General features: G+C 39.7%; 1 protein-coding gene across 1 annotated transcript in view; it reads left to right on the top strand.

Moving 5' to 3' along the window:
• The first annotated feature begins 1,143 nt into the window (after positions 1-1,143).
• phf1 (PHD finger protein 1) overlaps positions 1,144-13,329 on the top strand; it is a 29,897-nt gene continuing 17,711 nt past the window's right edge. The window contains exons 1-6 of the mRNA XM_057834595.1: positions 1,144-1,759; positions 3,089-3,170; positions 6,768-6,854; positions 9,606-9,700; positions 11,352-11,500; positions 11,566-11,661. Of these exons, the coding sequence (XP_057690578.1) occupies positions 1,682-1,759; positions 3,089-3,170; positions 6,768-6,854; positions 9,606-9,700; positions 11,352-11,500; positions 11,566-11,661 (587 nt within the window). The 5' untranslated portion in view covers positions 1,144-1,681. The remainder of the gene's footprint in view (positions 1,760-3,088; positions 3,171-6,767; positions 6,855-9,605; positions 9,701-11,351; positions 11,501-11,565; positions 11,662-13,329) is intronic.

Genomic DNA, 13,329 nt, shown 5'->3' with positions numbered 1-13,329 from the left:
TTGATGTCTAATATTTAGTTTACAAAAAAAGACAAAAACATTTTTCACTCGCATATTTTAAACTTTTAAACAAATGACGTCACAATGAAAAAAATGGCGTCTGTAAAAAAGTCACGGATATCTACCTCATAACTATCGCTTGATTGTATTTTTTTTCTACTGTCCCGTTTTCCTCGATATTTTACATAATAATAGCTCCAAACAAAGAAAAATGAAAAGAAAAAAGTTTTAAAGATTAAACATTTGAAAAAGAAAATCTCAACTTGATTTCTGCGATTTCTGCATCGCGACCCTTGTTATATTACCGTGTTTCACCCATAAAATCCCCCCAAACTCTGGCTGTGGCCACTCACAGCTGTGTTTTGACACTAGGGGAGACATGCTACATGGAGTTTTTGGATTGAAAAGAGGTAAGTATGCGATAATATCTTGTTAAAATCATGGCATTTTTAATTATGCTCTCACCTCCAGTTAGGGGTTCGCTGTTTAAAAAAATATTATTATTTTTTTTTTTAAATGCCCTCTCGTTCCAAAATTTTCTTCCTACAGAAAATTGAGATTTTAAGCTTTCCACACATGCATATCGGACAATTTTGAAATTTGGCCAAACTGGGGGTCTCAGAGCGGAACTTCAAGTCACCTGAGTGTTTTCCACCTATTACATTTTGAGGCATTCAGGCACTTCCTGTACATTTTGTGATCATTTTCCTCTTGAGTTTTGGGCATTTACATGTCACTTCCTGTTGATTTTCATCAGTTTGTCTCATTTCCTGTTAATTTTAAGGCATTTCTAGGTCACGTTTTTTTTTAATTGATTTTGGAACATTTTCTGGTTCACCTCCAGTTGATTTTTTTTGGGCCACTTTCCCACCATTTACGTGTCACATACCGTACATTTTGGGTCACTTCCTATGTGAATGTTTTATTTATTTATTGATGTTGTATTGAAAGTGGTACCGAGTATTATTTTTGAGTCTTGATTTGGAGTTAAAAATGGTGGTATCGTGACAACAATAGGCTGTCCGGGCTAGATTCGGTGGGTGCGACTTATACTGTAGTCAGGTGTGTCTTATTGTCCAAAAATGACTCGGATAATTGGATTTGTCGAGGCATCCCTTTTTTATAATAGACGCGGTGACGTCACGCAAGCAACTGGAGAGTGGGGGGTGGGGGGCGCGCGTTGGAATGATGGCTGCCTGCCTCCGCCAGCCTTCCCACTTCAAACGGAGTAGACGTCCATCGCCGTCAACGGTGGCCAAGGGGTTAACGAGGCGTTTCCGGACTTCCTAATTGGCCGCTTAATTGAGCGTTTGGCGCCTGCCGCCCCTCTTCCTTCTCCCTCTCCTCCTCCTCTTCCTCATCTGTCTCCTTTTCTCCGTCTCTCTCTTTCTCTCCATCTCGGCGTTTTTTACGTCTGCGTCACAACAAGTCGCAGGAGGAGGACGGATGAAGATGGCGTCTCCGGCGGCTTGACGGCAGCGAGGGCGTCCGGCCGGTCGGTCGGTCGGTCGGTCAGTCGGTCGACCGGGCGGGCGCGCGCACCCGCTGGCTCGAGGCCGAAAGAGAAGACGGCAAGCAAAAGGCGTCGGGCTTTTTCGCTGGCTTCCCATCATGCAGCGGCAGCAGCAGCAGGAGCCGGAGGAAGGAAGCGATTAGCCAGGGAAGCTCGGCATTTGGAGGAATGGGGGGAGTTAGCGAGGGGGACGACGTGCTAGCCAGATGGAGCGACGGGCTCCTCTACCTGGGCAACGTCAAACGGGTGAGTGCTCGCGGGGCCTCGTGCTAACCATAAAAGCAACCTTTTCTCACATTTATCGGAATGGATTGGACGTCTGGCGCTGTCATTGGCGCTCAGATCAGCCTTGGCAATTGCGGGTCACTTCCTCGATCATTTTAGGGTACTTACGGGTCACTTTCTCTTGATTTTTGGCTCACCTCCCGTTGATGTTAGGGCATTTTCAAATTGCTTTGAGCTCATTGGTCACTTGCTATTCAATTTGGGGCATTTACGGGCCATTTCCTGTTCATTTTGGGCCATTTCTAGATCACTTCCTATCCATTTTTGTGCATTTACACATCACTTCCTGTAGATTTAGGGTCACTTCGTGTTCAATTTGGGGCATTTACAAATTGCTTTGTGCTCATTGGTCACTTGCTATTCATTTTGGGGCATTTACAGGTCATTTCCTGTTCATTTTGGGCCTTTCCTAGATGACTTCCTAGTTATATTTGTGCATTTATGCATCACTTCCTGTAGATTTAGGGTCACTTTGTATTCATTTTGTGGTACTTACAAGTTTTTTTTTTCAGTTTATTTTTTATTTATTTTTTTTACATTTCCTGTTTTTTTTTGTTTTTTTTTTGGCAATTGCCTGTTGATTTTAGGCCATTTCCAAATGGCTTCCTGTTGACTGGTCACTCGCTATTCATTTTGGGGCATTTATGGGTCATTTCCTGTTCATTTTGGGCCATTCCCAAGTCACTTCTTGGGGCCACTTCTTGTTCATTGGTCACTTCCTGTTGATTTTGTGTCAATTCCTGTACATTTGGGAACATTCTGAGGTCACTTTCTATACATTTCTTATTAAATTTGGACCCTTTTCAAGTCGCTTGCGGTAAATTTTGTGTCACTCATTATTCATTTTCAGGTCACATAAATATGAATATATTGACAGCCACTGATGGTGCCATGTGCCCAATTTATTAAGCCACACTTCCATGTCAAAATGGATTGGACATCTAGCGCCATCAATGGCTTTCAAACATGAGCCAGTAGTCCCGGTTGAAGTAAATTGGACGTCGGTCATTGTCAATGGCAGGCAATGAGATAATCACTTCCTTGTTCATTTTGGTGGTACTTACTTACATGTCACTTCCTGTAAGTTTTGGGGGGCATTCTGGTATGTTTTTTGGATCATTTCCTGTTGAATTTAGGGCACTCATCCCCTCCCGGTCTAAGTGAATTGGACATGTTAATGAGTTAATAGGAAATTTCCAGGAAGTGACCCAAAAATGCACAGAAAACCCACGTTTGAAACCAAACGTGACAAAATGTCGTCATTATTTTCCTATGCCCGTTTGTTCTCAGGTGGACGGTGTCAAGCGCTGCTGCCTGGTCAGATTCGAGGACAACTCCGAGTTTTGGGTCCTGAGAAAAGACATCCACTCCTGTAAGATGGCGAGGCAAAGCGCTGCACACATTTTTATCAAATGAAAAGCAAATGGGAGGAAACGTAAATGCGTGACTTGAAATATTTGACATGTAAAGAGCGCTACAATGAAGCCAAATATTATTCACCATTTCTCAAGATGTGAATTATTAATTGTTAGAATAACAAAAACATTTCAGCCATGCACAACATTAATGTTGTCTTATTTTTAGGGCTGTCAAAATTATCGCGTTAACGGGCGGGAATTAATTTTTTAAATGAATCATGTTAAAATATTTTACGCACATGCCCCGCTCAAAGAGATTACAATGACAGCACAGTGAAACGTGTACTTGTGTTTTTCGGAGTTTTGGCTCCCTCTGCTGGCGCTTGGGTGCGACTGATTTTATGGGCTTAAGCACCCATGAGCATTGTGTAATTATTGACATCAACGATGGCGGGCTACTAGTTTATTTTTTGATTGAAAATTTTACCAATTTTATTAAAACGAAAGCATTAAGAGGGGTTTTAATATAACATTTCTATAACTTGTACTAACATTTATCTTTTAAGAACTACAAGTCTTTCTATTCATGGATCGCTTTAACAGAATGTTAATAATGTTAATGCCATCTTATTGATTTATTGTTACAATAAACAAATACAGTACTTATTTACCGTATGTTGAATGTATATATCCATCTTGTGTCTTATCTTTCTTTCCATTCCAACAATAATTTACAGAAAAATATGGCATATTTTATAGATGGTTTGAATTGCGATTAATTATGATTAATTAATTTTTAAGCTGTGATTAACTCGATTAAAAATTTTAATCGTTTGACAGCCCTACTTATTTTTATATTAGGAAATATATTGCGTATTTTCCGTACCATAAGCGGCACCTTTTGATTGGACCGTCCTGTCACTTATACTGCAATGCGACTTATCCAGCGATACTCCAAGATACAATAGTTTCTCAAAAACTCATTTTACGATGATGTTGCTATTTTGCTTCATATTACAAAAAAACGATTCATCATATCAAAGATAACAGTACTGTAATAGATCATTGCAGCTCGCAGAAGCTAGCAAGCAATGTCTACCGAAGTTAGCTCGTCTATTAGTGCTCCGTGTTTGCTATGAGTTCCAGTAGTTATGTGATAACATTTGTATTTTATGTATTATGATATTCATAGTATTAATGTTCACGTTTTAAACAATTTAATGTTCTATTGATAACATAGGTATTTACAGGGTTGTATACAGTGTTGTTAATAACGGCGTTACTAACAGCGTTATTTTTTTCAGTAGTGGGTAATCTAATTAATTACTTTTCTCATCTTGGCAACGCCGTTACCGTTACTGAGGACGGAAAGGCATGCGCTACTATGCGTTACTATATTGGTCGAAAAGTCTGAGGGAGACGGACTCACCGAGACGACAGAGCAGAGCAGGCAAGAAAGTTGTGACGCCGAGCAAACGCGATGCTAGGTAGCTCCAATAATACATGTTGTAGCCGATAGCCTACAAACTACGCCCGCATGTTATGGTAGATATGGTAGACATGGTAGATATCACATGTACTGTATATAGATATAACTAGATGCAAAATGACAGACATGGCACTAAATGCGTTAGTAGACTGCGCCATCTTAAAGCAGTACTTTTTAGGACGGCTCTGTTGTAGAGAACCTTCCCAGCGAACCCAAGTAACTTTTTATCTAAAATACTTCTAAATCGGCAAAATCTTGACTTGAATCTATCTTTAAATGATGAAACAGTTTTAAAACTTTCATATGTCGAAAGTAGAGAGAGGGGAACTAATGCAATAATGGGAGCAATTTTAACAACTTTTAACAGTTGATTCAGGGTAAAGGGTAAATTAGGGTAAAGAATTGGGCTCATGCCAATTTTACCAAATACCTTCACAAAAAACGTCACATAATGTGGGCAATGTTTTTTTTTTTTTTTTTTTTTTGAGGGGAAAAAAAAAAAAGTAATTATCACCAATTACTTTGCCAAGTAACTAATTACTCTTACATTCAGGTAATTGAGTTACTAACGCAAATACTTTTTGGGAGAAGTAATTTGTAACTATAATTAATTACTTTTTTTCAGTAAGATTAACAACACTGGTTGTATATTATATACGTATACACAAGAACAAATGTATGTTAAAAATAGTGGGGGTGACACTAGTTCACTTTACACAGTCAGTTCTGGTCCCTATTACCAGCGATAACTGAGGAATCACTGCGCTCCAATGCGACTTATACAGCGGAACCTCGAGATACAAAAGCTTCGGTGTTGACTAATCCAAGCAAAAGAGCTACCCCGTCCGCCGCCCGCAGCACATAGCCAAGAGCAGCTAACGTTATTGTTTACATTGACAGGTGCTGGGCTGCTTTGGTCTGCAAACACACCCCAGTAATGTCCGCCAACCACTAGCGGAAGACGTACACAAAACCCGGCTTAGTCAATGAGAGAAAAAAAACGTTTTTTTTCCGCTTCGTATTACAAAAAATGATTCATCATACCAAAGATAATACGTACTGTAATCGTTTGCTCCCGCTCGCAGCCATGCAACTACGTTTGACCATAAATGTAAACAAACATCAAATGTAAACAAACAATGCTAGCTAGCAAAGCAGGCAAGCCGTAGTTAGTTGGTCTTTTAGTGCTCTGTGTTTGCCAAAAGTTCCAGAGGTCATGTGTTAACATCTGTACAAACTTGTTACACTTAAGGGCCACTAGAGGTCGACAAAGCATTACACATAAAGATGGCCAATAAGAGGACATGACCGCAAATTAAATGTGGTGTTTTAGAAGAATGAGACCATTGACATGAAAAATGCAATTCATTATATAAAAAAATCATGATAGGAAACAAATTAATTTCATATTTGTATATATATATTAATATATATATATATTTAAATCAAGTAAATGGAGTATAAATCCAGTATAATCCAGTAAATATTTTTTCCTTTTCACTGTGCGATTTATAGTTAAAAAACATACGCTGTATATACTTTTTCCTTTTAAAAAAAAAAAAAAAAAATTCCTGTTTTTAAAAAAAAAAAAAAAATGTAAACACGAGAATATTTCATGTTTTATGTTCTTTTTTTGGTTTACTTTATAAGGTTTTTAAGATGTATGCTGTGTTTTTTGTTGTTGTTTTTAATTGAAAAATGAAAGTTTGAAACAAAATTAATGTTTATACTATATATAGCGTTAGCCTCCTTGCATCATTGCCTAAATTACATTTTACTCGTTTGGGGGGGGTTGTCCTTTTTTTGTTGATATTGTTTTGGTTTTTATAAAGTGTTTTGATTGGCCGAGGATAGAAGCAGAAAAGCAGAATTGAAAAGAGCAGAAAGTGAGCACAATTTGCCCAAAAAAATGAGTTGGCCAATGATGCTAACAGGCTAACAATACCATATTTCCGGCTAAAACGTGGCTTGCGGAGTAAAATCAAAAGAGTAAATAAGATGTGTTTTGTACACTAGCCTGATGACAAAATATAAGCGCAGAAATGTTGTCAATTTGAATGGTGACGCCTCCTAATTTTGCCTTGTACTCTTTTGTTTGCGGCCATTCTTTCTCCCCATGCAGTCACAGCCGGTGTGGAGGAAGTGTGTTGCATCTGTGAGGCCCCGCCTCTTAAAGAGCCCCTCGTAAATTGTCTGAAATGTCGCCACGGTAAGCAGCAGCTCCTCATTCGCTTCCGTTCCTTCCCGCGCCGACCTTGAAGATCCCGTACGGAACGGAAAACAAACAAGGCGCTGTCGTGAATCATCGGCGTGGCAGTCCGCCGATGATACATTTGGCGGGGTTAGAGGAAAAAAGCGTCAAATTGAAACGTTGACTGATGCGTGATGGTTTTGGCTGTCAGATAAAGGCATTAACGTGTCTCGCTAATAACTCGAGTTACACCGATACTAGTATCGGCTCCGATATAGCACGAAGATGATGACATTATCATTTTACGGTGGGTCATCTCAGGTCAAAACCTGCTAATTTGGGGTCACCTGCTGTTGATTTTAGGGCATTTCTGCATTATCTGTTGATTTTGTGGCATAAATATAAGTTAAGGCTGCAGATTAATCAACTAGCTAGTGCGAATGATCCAGTAATCCAATTAGGAAGATGTAACATGTTTCAGAATAAATTTAGAAGACGTAAAACAAAGGCTTGCTAAGATTGCACTTTCAAAGGAGCATTAAAAGTGAAAACAAAATAAAATTCCCAAGTGTTTTTTTCAAATTATGCAGAATTGCACTTTCATTTCATAAGAGCAAAAAATGCATTTAAAAGTAAATTAAAATACCCGAGCTTAGCCTCAAACGTACAGAGCCCATAAAGGGACATTGAGAGGAATTTAAATGCTATATAATGCTAATGTTTACCAGATAGTTTCTAGTATGTTTACGGTTTGTTTTGAAAGTGTTTGCCTTTAGTTTTGTTGATTGGGGTGAATACACTGCCCTCTAGTGGCAACAGTGAATATGACATAACTCATTTAACATGGCTGAATCCAGCTGCTCCCTGTTAAGACCAACTTAAGGTAAGTTTTGTTTGAGCTAATATGCTGTTTTTATGCATTCGTAATTTAGTTTTAGAGGTATATTTAGCAGTATTTTGTGGGAATATATGTTTGGGAATGTGTGTAGGTAACGATTTGTTGAGAATTGTAAAAATGTGAGCATTTTGTAGCATTTAAGCTAGCAAACTTTTGCCGTGCAAGGTAGCCAATTGTTGTAAACCTTAGTATTATATAGCTTTTAAGCTAGTGGACTTTGCTATGCAAGTTAGCTAATTATTGTAAACATTAGCATTATTTAGCATTTAAGCTAGCGGACTTTGGCAATGCAAGTTAGCCAATTATTGTAAACGTTAGCATTATTTTTAAGCTAGTGAACTTTGCTGTGCAAGTTAGCCAATTGTTTTAAACATTAGCATTACATAGCATTTAAACTAGCGGACGTTTGCCATGCAAATTAGCCAATTGTTGTAAACATTAGTATTCTATAGCATTTAAGCTGGCGGACTTTTGCTATACAAGTTAGACAATTGTTGCATTGATGCAATTGTTGGCAACATTAGCATAAATAACATTTAAGCTAGCGGACTTTTGCTATGCAAATTAGTCAATTATTTTACACATTATGTATCATTTAAGCTGGCGGACATTTGCTATTCAAGTGAGCCAATTGTTGCAAACATTAGCATTATATAGCATTCAAGGTGGTGGACCTTTGCTATACAAGTTAGCCCATTGTTGTAAACATCAACATTATATAGGATTTAAGCTGGTGAACTTTTGCTATGCAAGTTAGCCAAATTGGCTATATATAATGCTAATGTTTACCAGATATTTTCTGGTGTGCACCAGATTGCTTAAATTCATTTTATTTCTGACGATGTACCTTTAGGGGCTCCATACAATCGAAGTACAACAAAAGAACAATTGGCTAACTTGCATAGCAAAAGTCTGCTAGCTTAAATGCAATAAAATGCTCACATTCTTTTTACAATGCTCTTAACAAATCGTTCAAACACATATTCCCACAAAAAACTGCTGAATATACCTCTAAACTAAATTACGAATGCATAAAAAACAGCATTTTGGCTCAAACAAAACTTACCTCATGTTGGTCTCAACAGGGAGCAGCTGTATTCAGCCGTGTTAAATGAGTTATGTCATATTCACTGTCGCCACTTGAGGGAAGTGTATCCACCCAAATCAATAAAGCTAATCGTCACTAAACGCTTTCAAAACAAGCCATGACAACACCACTCATATTAAACGAATCCTCGAAGCAGCAAAATTAAATTCAAAGCTTTTTTCTCATGGAATTACTCGAGTTAATCGATTAGTCATTGCAGCACTAATCTCTGTACCGATTCGGAACTAAAACGACGTCATCTTCGGAGTTGTAAGAAATAACGTGGCGATCGACAATCATCCTTCTGCTGTGAATTTCAGTGTGTTTGTCGCTAGTAGACGTCCAATCCATTTGAAGAGGGAGGCTGCCATCCCTCCTGCTTCAAATGGATTGGACGTCTATCCAAGTCTATGGCAGGAAATGAGTCAATAGAAGATGCTTTGACATTGATGAAATAATCTAATCCGTTGAGAAATGAGATCATTCTGACTTAATGCATTGACTTTGATGGGAACGTTGCCTCTACCAACATGGCCGCCCTGACGACATTTTGCCAGGAGCCGCGAAAGCTCTTTTCATGCTTCCGCCATCAATTGAAAAGAGTTTGTCGGTAGTAGTCGTCCAATCATTTTGAAGCGGATGGGTGGCCGTCCGTTCGCTGCCGGCCCTCCCGTTTCAAATGGATTGCACGTGGAGTGCCCCCGCTGGGTAAATAGCAGATGGTTTGACATTGATGACACCCGCGGTTGCAAAATAAGCTAGTTGACGCGAATGTCCACGACAGGTTATCACGCCGAGTGCCACACGCCCTGCATCGAGGTCCATGATGACGACGAATCGTGGATCTGTCGCCAGTGCGTCTTCGCCGTCGCCACAAAGGTCAGCCCCTCCCTGTCCAATTGAATTGGACGTCTATCACCGTCAATGGCACTGAGAAATGAGCATTCACAGGCAGTCCTCCCAGTTGAAATGAATTGTACATTAATTTGGATCACTTCCTTGATCATTTTTAGGGTACTTACAGGTCAATTTCTGTTGTTTTTAGAGCATTTCCGGATCACTTCCTGTTCACTGGTCACTTCCGGTTGATTTCGGGACAATTTCGGGTCACTTCCTGTTGATTTTAAGGCATTTCCATATCACTTGCTGTTCATTGCTCCCTTTCAGTTGATTAAGGGTCAATTACAGGTCACTTCCTATCGATTTTGGGTCACTTCCTGTTGATTTTAGGGCATTTCCAAATCGCTTTCTGTTCATTGGTCACTTCTTGTTGATTTAGAGGCAATTGCAGGTCACTTACTATCGATTTTGGGTCACTTCCTGTTGATTTTGGGTCACTTCCAAATCATGTTATGTTGATTGCTCACTTCCAATGGATTTAGAGGCAATTTCAGGTCATTTCCTGTCGATTTTGGGTCACTTCCTGTTGATGTTGGGTCACTTCCAAATCATGTAAATGTTGATTGCTCACTTCCAATGGATTTAGGGGCAATTTCAGGTCATTTCCTGTCGATTTTGGGTCACTTCCTGTTGATTTTGGGTCACTTCCAAATCATGTAAATGTTGATTGCTCACTTCCAATGGATTTAGGGGCAATTTCAGGTCATTTCCTGTTGATTTTGGGTCACTACCTGTTGGTTTTTGGTCACTTCCTGTTCATTTTAGGGCATTTCAAAATCACTTTCTGTTCATTCCTCACTTCCTGTTGATTTAGGGGCAATTTCAGGTCATTTCTTAACGATTTTGGGTCACTTCTTGTTAATTTTATGGCATTTCCAAATCACTTTCTGTTCATTGGTCCCTTCCAGTTGATTTAGGGACAATTTCAGGTCAATGCCCAATGATTTTGGGTCACTTCCTATTGATGTTGGTTCATTTCCTGTTAATTTTGGGGTATTTCCAAATCACGTTATGTTCATTAGTCACTCTCAGTTGATTGTACTTCCTGTTGATTTCTGGTCACTTTCTGATGTTTTGGGGGCATTGCTGGGTTATTTCCTGTACATTTTGGGTCACTTTGGGTCAAAATGGATTAGAGGTTGCGCGCCGTCAATCAGATCCATTTGAATTGTAAATTTAAAGTTACTTAGAGGTCACTTCCTGTTGATTTTGGGTCACTTTCTGAGGTTTCTGGGGCATTGTCAGGTAATTACCTGTACATTTCGGTTCACTTTTAAAATGGATTAAACGTCTTTGGCGCTGACACGTGACGTGAGCATTCACTTTCAATCTTCTGAATTAGACGGCTATCATTGTAACGAAGTTCATTTTAATTTTAGGCTACTTACGATCCTCTTCCCGTTGATTTTGGGTCACTTCCTCTACATGAATTTTATCGCATTTCTGAGTCACTTCCTGTTGATTTCGGGTCAATTTTTGGTTCTGCGACATTCTTGGGTCACTATTTCGGGTCACTTCCTGTCAAAATGGCAGCCAATAAGTTGAAGTGGTGGCTGACAAAGCAAGTAGCAAAATTGACAGTGATTTAAATTTTTTTAAAATTTATTTAAATAACGTATTTTCCCTCCAGAGAGGCGGCGCCATTAAACGAGGCCGCTTCGCCCGCCTGATGCACTTGATGAAGCTGCGGCTGCCCTATCAGCTGACGTCTTTGGACTGGGACGCGCAGCATCTGTCCAATCAGCAGCAGTGCTACTGCTACTGCGCTGGACCCGGAGAGTGCGTGCCTGCCCGCCCGCGTGCGTGCGTAGGACATTCTAAATTCTGATTTGTTTGTCACGCAGGTGGAACCTGAAGATGCTTCAGTGTGGAAACTGCGGCCAGTGGTTCCACGAGGCCTGCACTCAGTGCCTGACCAAGCCTCTTCTCTACGGCGACAGGTGGGCGAGCGCCACCTAAATACCATGCTCTAATGTCCTTTCAATTGAGGTCATTTCCTGTTGACTGTGCGGTATTTCCAGGGACTTCCTGTTTATTTTGGCTCACGTGCTTCATGTTGGTTTTGGGGACAATAAACTTCAAGTTGATTTCAGATCACTTCCTGTTGATTTGGGTCACATTCTGTTGATTTGGGGCATTTTTGGACCAAATTATTTCATTGTCATTTTTGGTTTTGGGTCACATTCGGTTGATTTTGGTACCATCATGGGTCACTTCCTCTTGATTTCAAATCTTTGTTTAATTTGGGGCATTTATGGATCTCTCGTTGATTCTTGAACACTTCCTGCTGTTTTCGGTTCGCTTCCTGTTGATTTGAGTCACATTTGTTTGATTTTGTGGCATTTCCAGTGACTTCCTGTAGATTCTGGGACACTTCCTGTTGATTTCGGCTCACTTCCTGTTGATTTGGGTCACACTCCGTTCATTTTGGGGCATTTGTAGACTAAATTATTCATGTTAATTTTTGATTTTGGCTCACATCCGGTTGGTTTTGGTGCAATCATGGGTCACTTCCACTTGATTTTGGATCTTACTTCCTGTTGATTTTAGAGGCATTTCAGAGACACTTCCTGTTGATTTTGGTCACAATTTTGGGGTATTTCTGGACTAAAGTACAGTGTATCACAAAAGTGAGTACACCCCTCGCATTTCTGCAGATATTTAAGCATATCTTTTCATGGGACAACAGTGGCAAAAGTGACACTTTGACGCAATGAAAAGTAGTCTGTGAGCAGCTTATATAATAGAGTTCATTTATTTTCCCCTCAAAATATAGTCATTAATACCTAAATCCCTTGCAACAAAAGTGAGTACACCGCATGGGAACTACGTACATCCCTAAATGTCCAAATTGAGTACTGCTTGTCATTTGCAGTGTTGTTAATAACGGCGTTACAATATAACGGCGTTACTAACGGCGTTATTTTTTTCAGTAATGAGTAATCTAATTAATTACTTTTCTCATCTTGGCAACGCCGTTACCGTTACTGAGGCGGGAAAGGCGTGCGTTACTATGCGTTACTAAGTTGGTTGAATAAAAAAAAAAGTCTGAGAGAAACGGACTCACGGGGACGAGAGCAGAGCAGAGCAGGAGTGGGGAAGACGCCGTTCCAACCGCGATGCTAGGTGGCTCCAATAATACCTGACTGCAGCCATAGCTGACAAACTACGCCCACATGACACGGTAGATATCATATTATAGAACTAGATGCAAATGACAGACACTGCTGCACTGCCAACATGTTTTAAGGACTACATGCGTTTGTAAACAGCCGCCATCTTAAAGCAGTAGACCTCTCAGGAAAGCCCTGATGTAGAGATCCTTCCTAGCGAACCTAAGTAATTTTTTAAAATCTAAAATGCTCCTAAATTGGCAAAATCTTAACTTAAATCTATCTTTAAATGATGAAACAGTTTTAAAACTTACACATGTTTAAAGTAGACAGAAGGCAACTAATGCAATAACGGGAGAAATTTTAACAACTTTAACGATTGATTCACAACTTTAAATGACTTCCACACATAGCAAAGGTTACTAGCTAGTTATCGCAATAACCTTGTGTCTAGTTAAGTGGAGGGTAAGAATTGGGCTAGGGCCAATTGTCCCC

This window comes from Corythoichthys intestinalis, chromosome 4 (assembly GCF_030265065.1).
Source record: "Corythoichthys intestinalis isolate RoL2023-P3 chromosome 4, ASM3026506v1, whole genome shotgun sequence".
Taxonomy (NCBI): domain Eukaryota; kingdom Metazoa; phylum Chordata; class Actinopteri; order Syngnathiformes; family Syngnathidae; genus Corythoichthys; species Corythoichthys intestinalis.
Note: the sequence above shows the minus strand (reverse complement) of the source record. Positions and strands in the feature narration are given on the sequence as shown.